We start from the raw sequence: 12246 nt of genomic DNA on the forward strand, positions 1-12246 counted from the left end.
TTACATCATTATAACAAGTAAATAAAATAAAAATCCAGTGTGACACTCCTCAGGGAGCACCTGACGAAGGCCACCATTCTTTCTTGCATTAGTCATTTTTCACTTATAAATAACTAGAATCTTCTATTGATTTCAGCATCCTATATGTCTTCTGTCTCCTTTGATAACAGAATTCAAGTTGAGTAGCTCCTTAGCCTTACAGATGCATGCCCCTTAATTCATTCAGTTTATCTTGGGGAAGTATTTAGAGATTTGGCCAAAGATTTTATTTATTTTTGTTGTTGTTTGAGACAAGGTCTCATGTAGCCCAGGCTGGACTTGAATTCCCGTCCCCCTTGCCTCAGCTTCCCAAGTGGTGGAATTACAGGCATATGTCGCTACACCCAGCCTATATCTTAACAAGAATGCTGTATATAGATGCTGGAGAGATAGCTTTGCGGTTAAGAGCACTTGCTGCTCTTGCAGAGGATCCAACTTTTGTTCCCAGTATTCACATCTGGCAGCCTACAACTGCCTCTAATCCCAGCACCAAGTGACCCAACACACTCTTTTCTGACCTCCACAAGCACCTGCACTCATGTGCACAGACATACACACAGATGCATACACATAATTTAAAATAAAATAAATCTTTAGTCAGGTGTGGTGGCGCACGCCTTTAGTCCCAGCTCTCGGGAGGCAGAGGCAGGCAGAGCACTCTGAGTTCAAGGCCAGCCTGGTTTGCATAGTTAGTTCAGGCCAGCTGGGACTACAGGGAGACCCTGTCTCAAAAAGACAAAAAAAAAAAAAAAAATCTTTAAAAAAAATAATGTTGGGGCTGGAGAGATGGTTCAGCAGTTAAGAACACTGGTTGTTCTTGCAAAAGACCCAGGTTCGAATCCCAGCACCCACATGGCCACTAACAGCTGTCTATAACTCCAGTCCCAGGGGATCCGACAGCCTCTTCTGTCCTCCGAGGGTATTGCACAACACGGGTGCACTTACCTACATGCAGGCAATACACACATACACATAAAATAAAAATAATAAATAAACTTTTTTTAAATGTTACATATAATTGTGAAAGTTAAAAACAACATAATTTTCTAGCAGTATAGTGGTAGTTAAAATAGGGAATTAGAATTTTCTATTAAGCTGGTGTGGTGGTGCACACACACCTTTAATCCCAGCACTCAGAGGCAGAGCCAGGCAGAGCTCTATGACACCAAAGCCAGCCCAGTCTATATATCCAGGTCCAGACTAGCTGGGGCCACAGGGGACCCTGTGTCAAAATAAGAACCCCCCCCCAAAAAATTATATTAAATCAATTTTTACTAAAATTTAATAATAGGCACTTGCCACCAGACTTGAAGACCTGATCCCCAGGAGCCACATGGTGGGAAGAGAGACCTGACTCCCACAGGTTGTCCTCTGAACTCCGCATGTACACTGTGGCACACACATGCACGCACACACAAAATAAATGTTGCAGTGTTTTATTTTATAAAAAAGGCTGTAATAGTATAGTATATATGATATAGACCATTTTTTAAAAAGCCAAGAAAAGGGCTGGGAATGTGACTCAGTTGGTAGAGTGTTTGACTGGTATGCATGAATCCCTGGATTTGAACCTTAATACTGCCTGAACTGGGCATAGTGCACTTGCTTGTAATCCAAGCTCTTAGGAAGTGGAGGCAGGAGGATTAGAAGTTTAAAGCAATCCTTGACTATATAGTGAGTTTGAAGTCAGCCTGGGATATTTAAGACCCTATCTCAAAAAGATTGAAAGAAACTGGGCGGGATAGTGCTCGCCTTTAATCCCAGCACTTGGGAAGCAGAGGCCAGCCTGGTCTACATAGGTTCCAGACCAATTGTGGCTATAGGGAGACCCTGTCTCAAAAGAAAAAAAAAAAGGGGAGGGGGAGTAATAAGGAGAGAAGAGGGGAAGAAAGCCAGGTGCGGTGGCGCACTCCTGTAATTCCCAGTACTTGGGAGTTGGAGGCAGGGAGGAGAGTGGGAAGGCACAATTCCTAGAGTAATAAGTAGTTTAGCATCTCACTTATGTGCAGCTGTCTTGGATTCAGACTTGCTCTGTGTATGAACACACCAGTGTGTGTTTCTGGGCCAGCATGGTGACAAGATTTTGTCCATGACCTCTATGCAGGAACTTTGTTCCCTGGATGGGGCAGGTGCTTCCCTCATAATGCTGAACATAAGTGTTGATTCTTCCCTTGACTTTGCTGCTTTTTTATTTTGTTTGTTTGTTTGTTGAGACAAGGTCTCACTCTCCTAGCTGGCATGGAACTTGTTTGTGGATCAGGGCAGTCTTGAGATCCACCTGCCTCTGCCACCCAAGTGCTGGAATTAAAGGCGTGCATGACCCGAAACTCTGCTTTTTGAAGGAGATAGACTTTTACTTATTAAAGCCTCCCTGGTAGATCATAGAATTGTCAGGCCTTTGGGGCAAAAACTGTTACTGCCTGGAGTTCTCTAGGCAAAATCGTCTTGCTGTGGAATCTTGTTCCTTTCAACTTGTAAATCTGCTAAGCTGCATTTTACCAGCTCATTCCCTTACTCCTTCCTGGAAACTTGGTGTGAATTGTTACTGCTTATTTTAATCTTTTATCTTTTATTTCCTACTGACTCTTTGGCTTTCATGGTCATCCCAGATGATAAATACTGTTAAAAGCAACTGTTTGGGGTGCACACTCACATCAAGAATAGGAACAGTCAGCTCTGGGACAGGCCACCATGTACCCAGAGGGTGTGTGTTCGGAAGCTGTCTGTGGCACTTGGCTTTCCCTCTTCATATTCTGCAAGTGTGGAATGAGTTCATGTGGGGACTCTGAGTGGCCACTGCATCCTCCTCGCTAAATCCTTCCAAGGGAGCTTAGGGGTAACAGACTGGCTGGGATGATGGCCCTCTTGTGTTGGCAGGAGCATGCTCTCCCACACCCTCTCAGGTCTGCTTTGCAGCTTGTGTCATATGTGTGTTGATAGGTGGTTGTATGACTTTCCCAGGCTGATCTCAAACTTGTGGGTTCAAGTGGTTCATTAACCTCAGCCTCCCCAGTAACTGGGCTACTGGTGCATACCACACCTCTGGGCACCGCCATCACTGCTGCCTCTTCCCCCACTCCCCTCCCAACCACCAAGGGCCTTATTACATTTCCTGAAATGTCATACCCAGAGTCAAGTCCAGAGGTTTGAGCCAAGTAAGTTTCCTGCCTTTTTATTTTGTGATGCTGGGGATCAAACCTAGGGCCTTTACACGTGCTAGGCAGGTGCTCTACTACAGAGTTACACACCAGCCCCTGGTTTTTACATTTGAAAAGGGTTGTAAAACAAAAGGCAGAATACAGGCTGTACATGCTCTACAGTCTAAGATACTTCCTCTGTAAGCAGCCTGTTTTCAGTCTGCATTGGAAATGGATTTCTGGGGCTGGAGAGATGACTCAGCAGTTAAGAGCAGTTACTCTTCTTCCAGAGGACCCAGGTTCAGTCCTCAGTACCCACATGGCATCCATGACTACTGCTCCAGGGGATCAAACACCCTCTTCTGCCTTCAACGGGCATTGCAGGTGCACAGTGCACTTAACATACATGCAGGCAAAACGCTCATGCACATAAAATAAAAATAAAAATAGATAAAATCTTTAAAAAAAAAAGGAAAATGGATTTCCAAAAGATTCAGATCACTGATGATAAGGATGTTTGATTTCTCTGTTGAGTTTATAATCTTTTCCTCTCTTCTTCCCCTCTCCAAAGAAATACGACCCCTCAGATCCTGCCTTCGCCTATGCACAGCTGACCCATGATGAGCTGATCCAGCTGGTCCTCAAACAGAAGGAAACCATCAGCAAGAAGGAGTTTCAGGTTCGTGAGCTCGAAGACTACATCGACAACTTGCTAGTCAGAGTCATGGAGGAGACCCCCAACATCCTCCGCATTCCGGCTCAGCTCGGCAAAAAGGCGGGAAAAGTTTGAACCAGAAGGAACCACTGAGATGATTCATGAGCTTGTTTCCACCTCCTCTTGAGGGCAAAGACATGGTCTGCCTAATCACCAGCCCGCAGGCTCCAGATCACCACCTCCCTTGTGTGTTATCTATCAAGAGTTCTTCCAGTTGAAGCCAGGTTGATTATTACAATGACTCTTTCCCTGTACATTTCCAGGGTTTTATTTTTAAATGCCACTGTGCCTTTAACTAGGTTGTAAATACCAAGATTAGATCCTAAACCAGAGATTCAGATGGCTCAGACGAACTGTAACACTGGGGTTGTCTTCTTTGATACTGAGATTTTCAAGTATATCCTCCAGCCGTGAAACCTTGGTGAGATGATCGGATCTTGGCCTTTGAGCAGCTCAGGTGTCACTCTTTGCCTGCAAACGCTAAATTTTTATATCATGTTTTGTTTTGTTTGGGATTTTTGTTTCTTGGGGTTTTGTTTTTAAGATAGAATGTGCTTGCTATATAGCCGAGGCTAACCTTCAACTTCTGACCTCCCTGCTTCCAGTTCCCAAGTGCTGGGATCTCTACTGTGTACTGCCCTGCGCAGCTCTAACTTGGTTTGATTCCTTTTGACTGGAGCAGAGCTGTTTAGAGAAAGCGCTAAGCATGTTTCTTAGATTTTGAACAAACTGCCTCTTCCAATTCCCACTACCTTCTAGCCTTAAAAAATGTGCTCTGAGCCAGGTGTGGTGGCCCATGCCTTTAATCCCAGAACTTGAGAGGCAAAGGCAGGCGGATCTCTGTGAGTTCAAGGCCAGCCTGGTCTACATAGTGAGTTCTAGGCCAGCCAGGGCTACATAATGAGACCCTGCCTCAAAAAGGAAAAAAAAATAATAAAATGTGCTCTTTAGGGTTAGGGACATGGCTCAGTGGGTAAAGTGCCCTACAAGCATGAGGACCCAAGTTTGGGCCCCCAGCACCCATGTCAGGCATGTGTGCCTATAACCCATGCCCTAGGGACCAGAGACAGGCAGATCCCAGGGGCTCACTGACCACACATTCTAGCTGAAACAGGGAATTCCAGGTTCAGTGAGAGATCCTGTCTCAAACAAGAAAATGAAGAGCAACCTTAAACCTCTGGCCTCCACACACACCTATCCAGTTGAGCACACCCACACACACCTATCTAGTTGAGCACACCCACACGCACCTATACAGTTGAGCATACCCACACACGGGTGCACACATGCTTACACAAACACAATGTGCTCTTAGATTTGTAGGGCCATCTGGAGAGATGAAGGATAAAATGAAGGAACTAAAGAGTCACTTTCATGCAATTAGGGGAGAGTGGTCAAAGTCCCTCCTCTTGTGATGTCAGGGTTCCTGCTGCTGGGTTGACCAGTCCAGTGCCTGGAGAGAGGGTTGGGCAATCCAGGCTGTTATTTCAACAGTTCTGTGAGGTAGAGTGGTTTAGGAGGGGGTCCTCTGGCCATTCCTACTGGTGCCTTTTGCACTGTAGTCTCCAGTGTGCCTTGGCTTGCCTGACTGATTTCCTGGGTAGCAGTCTTGAAGGGTAGTGAACAGAGTCCATGGACTCCTCAAGATGAAGGAGACTGGGGCTGGGGCTCAATGGTAGAGCATTTATATAACATGTGCGAAGCCCTGGGTTCTATCCCCAGCACTGCAAAAATCAGTAAGTAAAAGTTGTGACAAGCAACAGATGATACTTTTTTCGAATTGCTGCTTTTCTATTTGCGGGAAGTTTTGTTGTCACTGCTGTTTTGAGACAGGACCTCACTGGTTTCAAACTTGAAGCCTTCCTGTCTTATCTTCCTAAATGATTATAGGTATGTGTCACTATGCCTGTACTTTTAAAACAAGATTAATTTTTTTTGTCTTTTTTTGAGACAGGGTCTCCTTGTAGCCCCAGCTGGCCTGGAACTCACTATGTAGACCAGGCTGGCCTGGAACTCACAAAGATCCTCCTGCCTCTGCCTCCAAAGTGCTGGGATTAAAAGCGTGTGCCAGCACACCTGGCAAGTATTTTTTTTTTTTTTAAACTAGAGCATTTGGCCCCTTCTTAACTGTTAGAGGAAAGTCATTTCTGATCCCTCATGTTGGAATTAGAATGTTTCGTGTTCATTTTTTTTTCCTCCTGGTTATAACAGAATCTCATCAAATCTTAACATCTTTGCAGGGTGGTGGCACACACCTTTAATCCCAGCACTGGGGAGACAGGGGCAGGTGCATCTCTGTGAGATCGAGGCCACCCTGATCTATATAGCCAGTTACAGGCCACCTGGGACTACAGAAAGGCACTGTCTCAAAATAAAGAAAACATTCTTAGCAGCCTTGCTGAGGGATCACAGGCCAGTGGCAAGGACAGGTGGTTGGTTATTAATGGAGAGTCTTCTGGGTACGCCCTTATCATCCTGAAGGTAAAGACGACTGACAGCCAGATCCCCTGTCAGGTTACACAGCTGCAGCATTGGGTATATTGGAGCACTTTAATCCGAAGGGTGATACTGTAACTTGATGTCTAATTAGCTGTTAATGATCTAAACCTATTTAATTTAATCTCTCCTACAATACTGGGGACCACTGCAAATTTCTGAGATGACTTGTATTTTTATAGTGCTATGAAATTGCTTAACATGCCTATAAAGAAAACTATATCCTCTTGAAACTCTGAAAATTTACATGTATACATCTGTTCTGCACTGTGCTTTTTACTTGATAGAAATGCATTTTTACTGTGATAACCCAAGCATAACAGGAACACTCCTCCTTGGAAGAGCCAGCCGGGGGACTGTCCTGTTCAGGAAGGATCTGTCGGTATCTGCCACTAGGACCTTCAGTCTGTAACTGGGTTAGCATTAGAGAGGACCATATGGGTGGATGGATTCCTGTGTTCAGAAGTACCACTTGGGAACTCTGGAGAATGAAGGACGATTTACTAAGGGCTTCACTGGCTTCTGGTAGTGCTGGAAAACTTTCCACTTACAGCATTCCTGTAACTCATGAGGAAGATAACCTAGAGACTACCCACTTAATAGCTGGTCTTAAAGATGCAGTTTGGGGCTGAGGGAAGAGACTTGTCTAAGAAAAGCTTAGCCTGCACTGCGCCATTAGTGGAGGCTGGTGAATTGGAACACTGGAGCTACTGTAGCTGGCACGTGCCTAAGGGTGTCCACTGGCTTGCTGTAGATACGGAAGTGAGGGGTCCTGGAGGGGGACCATGCCCTGGAGAAACAGAGGGTCTTTCCTTGCCCTTGTTTGACTACCTCCAGTAAGACAAACCAGGATGTTAGAGCTAACATTGAATTAGATACTAATGGCTTCCTGAAGAGCTGTTGGTAGTTTTGTAGCATCTCATTCCTTGGGCTTTGGCAGATGGCCTGCCCTTTCCATTCTGCTCCAGTGTGTTAACCTTACTGACGTAGCAGTTCCATACCTGGGTAGAAGCCTGATAGATGAACTGTATGGGTCCAGCCACCCCGTGGGGGTTCAGTGGGGCACAGGGAGGCAGCTCCATGATGCTTTGCTGCATACTGTATTTGCAGCCAGAGTTCTGATGTTAAATCATGCTAGTTCTTCACCTCTGGATCATTCTCCCACCCAAACCCCTCCCCCTTTTTTGTGTGTGCTGGAAGTCAAACCCAGGGCCTTATGCACACCAAGTCCATTCTCTACCACTGAATAGATGTCTCCTTGGCTCCAATTTTTTTGTTTCTCTTTTTTTTATTTTTTATTTTAGTTTTGTTTTTTGAGACAGAGTTTAAAGTAGCCCAGGTTGGCCTCGAACCAGCTATGTAGCTAAGAATGACCTTGAATTCCTGATCCTCCTGTGTTTACCTCCCAAGTGTGACTTAGTATATGCTGCTGCTCCTGTTTTCTGGAGGTGGGGGGTGGGGAGTAGTTAAAAGCTACTAATTAGAATCCTTCAACACTGAAAAAATTATTTTAGATGGGAAACTTAAATCCACACCAACCCCAACACTGGATTCTCCTACCTACTTTGTGAGTTACTGAATTGATGCTTCCTCCCACTAACTGAAGGCTCACCTGGGGATTTTAATTACAGAATTACTGTACCCTGCTTTATAACTTTGAGGTTTTGTTGTTGTTGTTGTTGTTGTTGTTTGTTTGGTGGGGTTTTTGTTTGTTTGTTTTTTCTTGAGACAGGGTCTCCTTATACCCCTAGTTGGCCTAAAACTCACTATGTAGGCCTGGCTGGCCTGGATCTCACCAAGATCCCCCTGCCTCTGCCTCTCAAGTGCTGGGATTAAAGGAGTGAGATTAAAGGGATTTTGAATTTTCTTAGAATTACTTTTAAGAAATAACCTAGGGTCAAGGGTGTAGTCCAGTTGGTACAGTACCTGCCTAGAATGCACAGAGTGCTAGGTTTGATCCCCAGTGCCACATATATGGGCATAATGGTGCACATCTATAATCCCTGCCAGCATTGGGGGAGGCAGAGGCAGGATGATCAAAAGTTCAGGGTCATCCTCAGCTACATAGACAGGGAATTTGAAGAGAGTCTGGGGTACACGAGACCTTGTCTCAACCTAAAATTTCCTATAACACTAAATAAAATGGTACTACCTTTCAAAGACTTGTGTCTGTACAAGTGTGCTAAGTCTCTTCTGCAGCTACAGTGATGATCGGTACCCAGGGGTCCCGGAGTCCTTTCTGCTGAGAACAGAGCATATGTCTGACCTTTGACACAGTCATCTTATCCTGAGGGATCATGGCATTGACATCATGTGAATATCTACCCCAGTGCTGAAGCTGCCCTTTCTTATAGTAGCCCCCTGTTGGGGAGAGAGGGTAGGGACTGCAGAAAGTCCCCGGGGGGGGGAGTTTGCACAAATGACTGGCATGGTGACATTAGTTTCTCTTGCCTCCCTGTCTTGAGTTCTTTCCGTTTGGTTCCTGCTGCTGCTACCAAGCCCAGCCCTTAGCAGGCAGCCTTCCAGCCTAAGGTGGGACACAAGTTTTGTCTTTTAAAAAAAAAAATTTTGTTATTTTATGTGTGTGCATATTTTGCCAGCATGGGTAAGTACACCAGGTGCTGCAGTGCCCACAAAGGACGTCAGATCCCCTGGAACTGGAGTTATGAATGGTTGCCAATTGCCATGTGGGTGCTGAGAACCAAGCTCGGGTCCACAGGAATAACAAGTGCTCTTAACTGCTAAGCCAACTCCAGTCTCATCCCCTTGACTCTGGAATTATTAACAGGAAATGTGTGTTTGTGTGAGGAGAGACACAGAAAGGGAGGGAGGGAGGGAGAGAGAACAGCTGGGCCCTCCCACCTCACTCAACAATCAGGAAGATGCCCCATAGACATGGCCACAGGCCAGTCCAATGGAGGCAATTCCCCAATTGAGGCTCCCTCAACCCAGGTGTGTCAAGTTGACACTAAAGCTATCCAGCACAACCCTGTATCCCGAACCCTGAAAAAAGTCACACTAATGACACATATAACCCTTGACAACCCCCACAGAGCTGAGAAAAGGCTGCTTCTGAGAGGCTTTCCTTACATGTCTTCCCTGCCGGCTGAGCCTTCATAGCAAAAGGGAGGCACTGAAGTATTCCTAATTCTAGTCAAGGTAAATAGGAACTATTGGGAAAATGAGACTGAGACTTAGGCTCGAGAACTTTAGTTTGCCTAAATCACACCTCAGTAACTCAATAAGGGCTTAGTGGAGTGTGGTGCACGTGCCTACAGTCACAGCTACTCAGGAAAAGTTCCAGACTTCCGGATAGGAGGTTTATTTCAGCCCACGAGTCAGACCAACGTAGGGAGAACAGTGAGACTCCCATCTCTTAAAAGAATAAATGATTTGACCCCCTAATCTGTCTGACTTAGAGGTCTAGAAAGGGGTCGGCAAACAGCTTGTCACCTCCTTGTACAGCTTTCAAGCCAAGGGTGACTTGTACGTTTATTTGATCATTTAAAATAATCAAAATAGGGACTGCCAAGATGGCTCAGCAGTTAAGAGCAGTGGCTGCTCTTCTAGAGGACCTGGGTTCAGTTCCCAGCACCCACATGGCAGATAACAGCTATCCATAGCTCCAGTTCCAAGGGATCTAATACTCTCTTCTGGCCTCTGCAGGCATTGCACACATAGGTACAATTACATGCATGCAGGCTAAACACTCATACCCATGAAATAAAAATAAATTTAAAAAATTTGGGGGGGAAACAATCAAAACAGTGGTATTCCATGACACAAAAATTACATGAAATTCAACTTTCAATGTCCATAAATGGAGCTTCACTGGGCACAGCCACGCTTGTCTATTCACACGGTCATGTGCAGCTATTTTCACTTTACAGTAGCAGGTCAGATAGTTACAGCACAGGGCAATTTGTCATTGAAAACCCAAATACTTGCTATCTGGCCTTTTACAGAAGAAGTTGGCCAGTCCCTACTCTAAAATCACTTTGAGGGCCAAGGAGATAATGTTCTGTGGAATTGTGAAAGATTAGAGCAACTGGACTTGCATAAAACCAGATCATCCCTAGCCTCCCAGAAGAGACAATCCAGGTGAGTGACTGATGTTCCTGCTCTGACCCATGACCATTTAGACTTGTCACATGCCAGCCAACAGTGGCAGCACACACCTGGAATCCTAGCACTTGAGAAGCCAAGGCAGAAAGATGAAGGGTTTGAGACTGGTCTGGGCTACATGTGAGGTTTGTATCAAAAATAAGCATTTTTTCAAAAAAGGAAAAGAAAGTTAACAGATGCCTTTATTCCTAGTTGTTCAAGAATCTGGGCATATTACTTCTCAGCCCAGGATACTCTGTGTGTGTGTGTGTGTGTGTGTGTGTGTGTGTGTGTGTCAGGCCAGGACACTCTGTGTGTGTGTGTGTGTGTGTGTGTGTGTGTGTGTGTGTGTGTGTGTGTGTATTCATGTATATGTGGGGAGAGGGGCAAAGAAACATATAAAGGGAAAGTAAAATCAAATAAAGGTACTCTGATTTAGGAAATCCACACTTTGTACTGGATTGTCTCACCAGTGAGTGTTGGAGAATAAATGTCCACTCAGTCTCATGTGATGGAAAGGAAATCCAGGCAGAAAGACTCCAAAGCCCGATGGAACTGCCAGGCTTAGGGTAACAACGAGAAAGTGTCTACAGGGCTCAGATGAAACTGTGTTAGTCACAAAGTTTCAGTCAAGTGAGCTGAAAGGAGCCAACTAGGGCTGGGTTACAACCCTCAAGAGCAGTTCAGCTCTCACTGGCCACTTGTTCTAGATTAAAAGGAGCTAAGAAAAGAGGAGACCATCTGAAAAATTCTATTTGGTGCTTCTCACAGGCCCACCCAGGAAAGATATTCACAGGAGTTGAACCCTGTTTACCCAGTGCCAGCCCTACCCAAGATGAGAAAACCACAGAAACCTGCAATCAAGGGGGAAAATGGCCAGGCGGACAACACACTGGAATATACACAGATATAGCCAAGGGGGGCTGGGCAGAAGGATTCCTTGTCTCCAGACCCACTCCTTGAGCACCTCCCTCTTCATTCACCCTTCTAGAAAAATAAACATAAAGACCCAGCCTCAAAGGTCACATTGCACATCGTGGACCATGCCTTGGGCTACTTTCCAACAGCCTCCCTGGGCCTTGTTTGGAGTTTCGTTTTCAACATCTTCCTCCCCAGTAGTTCTAACCAGCTGTTCTAGGCACTCAGCTTAGGAGCCTCAGATGGTCATTCTTGTGGATGACAAGAGCTCTTAGAAGAGCTTGCAGCAATGCAGCGGGCCCTTCAGATGATGGGACTGTCCTGACAGCTTGGAACAACACAAATACTGTTCCAGATACATCAGTTTCCTTCTGAGAAAATAGGAGCGTACTAGGCATACACAGATTAGTAGGGTGCCATATGTTGACCTGAATCTTGCCCTCCTCCAGGTCTGAGAAACCTCTCATGGCGCTCAGACACCCTTTACTGGGACACTCTTCGAACCCTTACAGGTGCAGGTGAGAGGATCAATAGAGAAAGTGGACTGTCCAGCCTCTCTAAAACCCCACCTTTTCCTACTTTAAACACATTGAAATCCAAGGTCTGCACAGGTTTAGGGATGAAAATAATCAGATGCTGTTCTGTATAGCAATGTAATAAAATCCAGACTGGGTTGTGTGTCTGACCCCAGCCCTCCAGAAGCTGAAGCAGGAAGATCATGACTTGGAAGCCAGTCTGGGTTACTCAGTAAGCTCCTGTCTCAAAAATTTAGAAAAACAAAACAAGTTAAAACACATAATCATTTCCAATGCTAATTGTGCTGCCTTTAGGGACCCC

General features: G+C 45.3%; 1 protein-coding gene across 3 annotated transcripts in view; it reads left to right on the top strand.

Moving 5' to 3' along the window:
• Positions 1–4790, top strand: part of Rab11fip1 (RAB11 family interacting protein 1) — a 30136-nt gene extending 25346 nt beyond the window's left edge. For all 3 annotated transcript variants that reach the window (XM_008847595.3, XM_008847596.3, XM_029570682.1), the window contains one exon: positions 3748–4790. In XM_008847595.3, the coding sequence (XP_008845817.1) occupies positions 3748–3966 (219 nt within the window). In that variant the 3' untranslated portion in view covers positions 3967–4790. The remainder of the gene's footprint in view (positions 1–3747) is intronic.
• The last annotated feature ends 7456 nt before the right edge of the window (positions 4791–12246 follow it).

This window comes from Nannospalax galili, unplaced genomic scaffold (genome assembly GCF_000622305.1).
Source record: "Nannospalax galili isolate Female #2095 unplaced genomic scaffold, S.galili_v1.0 scaffold1183, whole genome shotgun sequence".
Lineage (NCBI taxonomy): Eukaryota > Metazoa > Chordata > Mammalia > Rodentia > Spalacidae > Nannospalax > Nannospalax galili.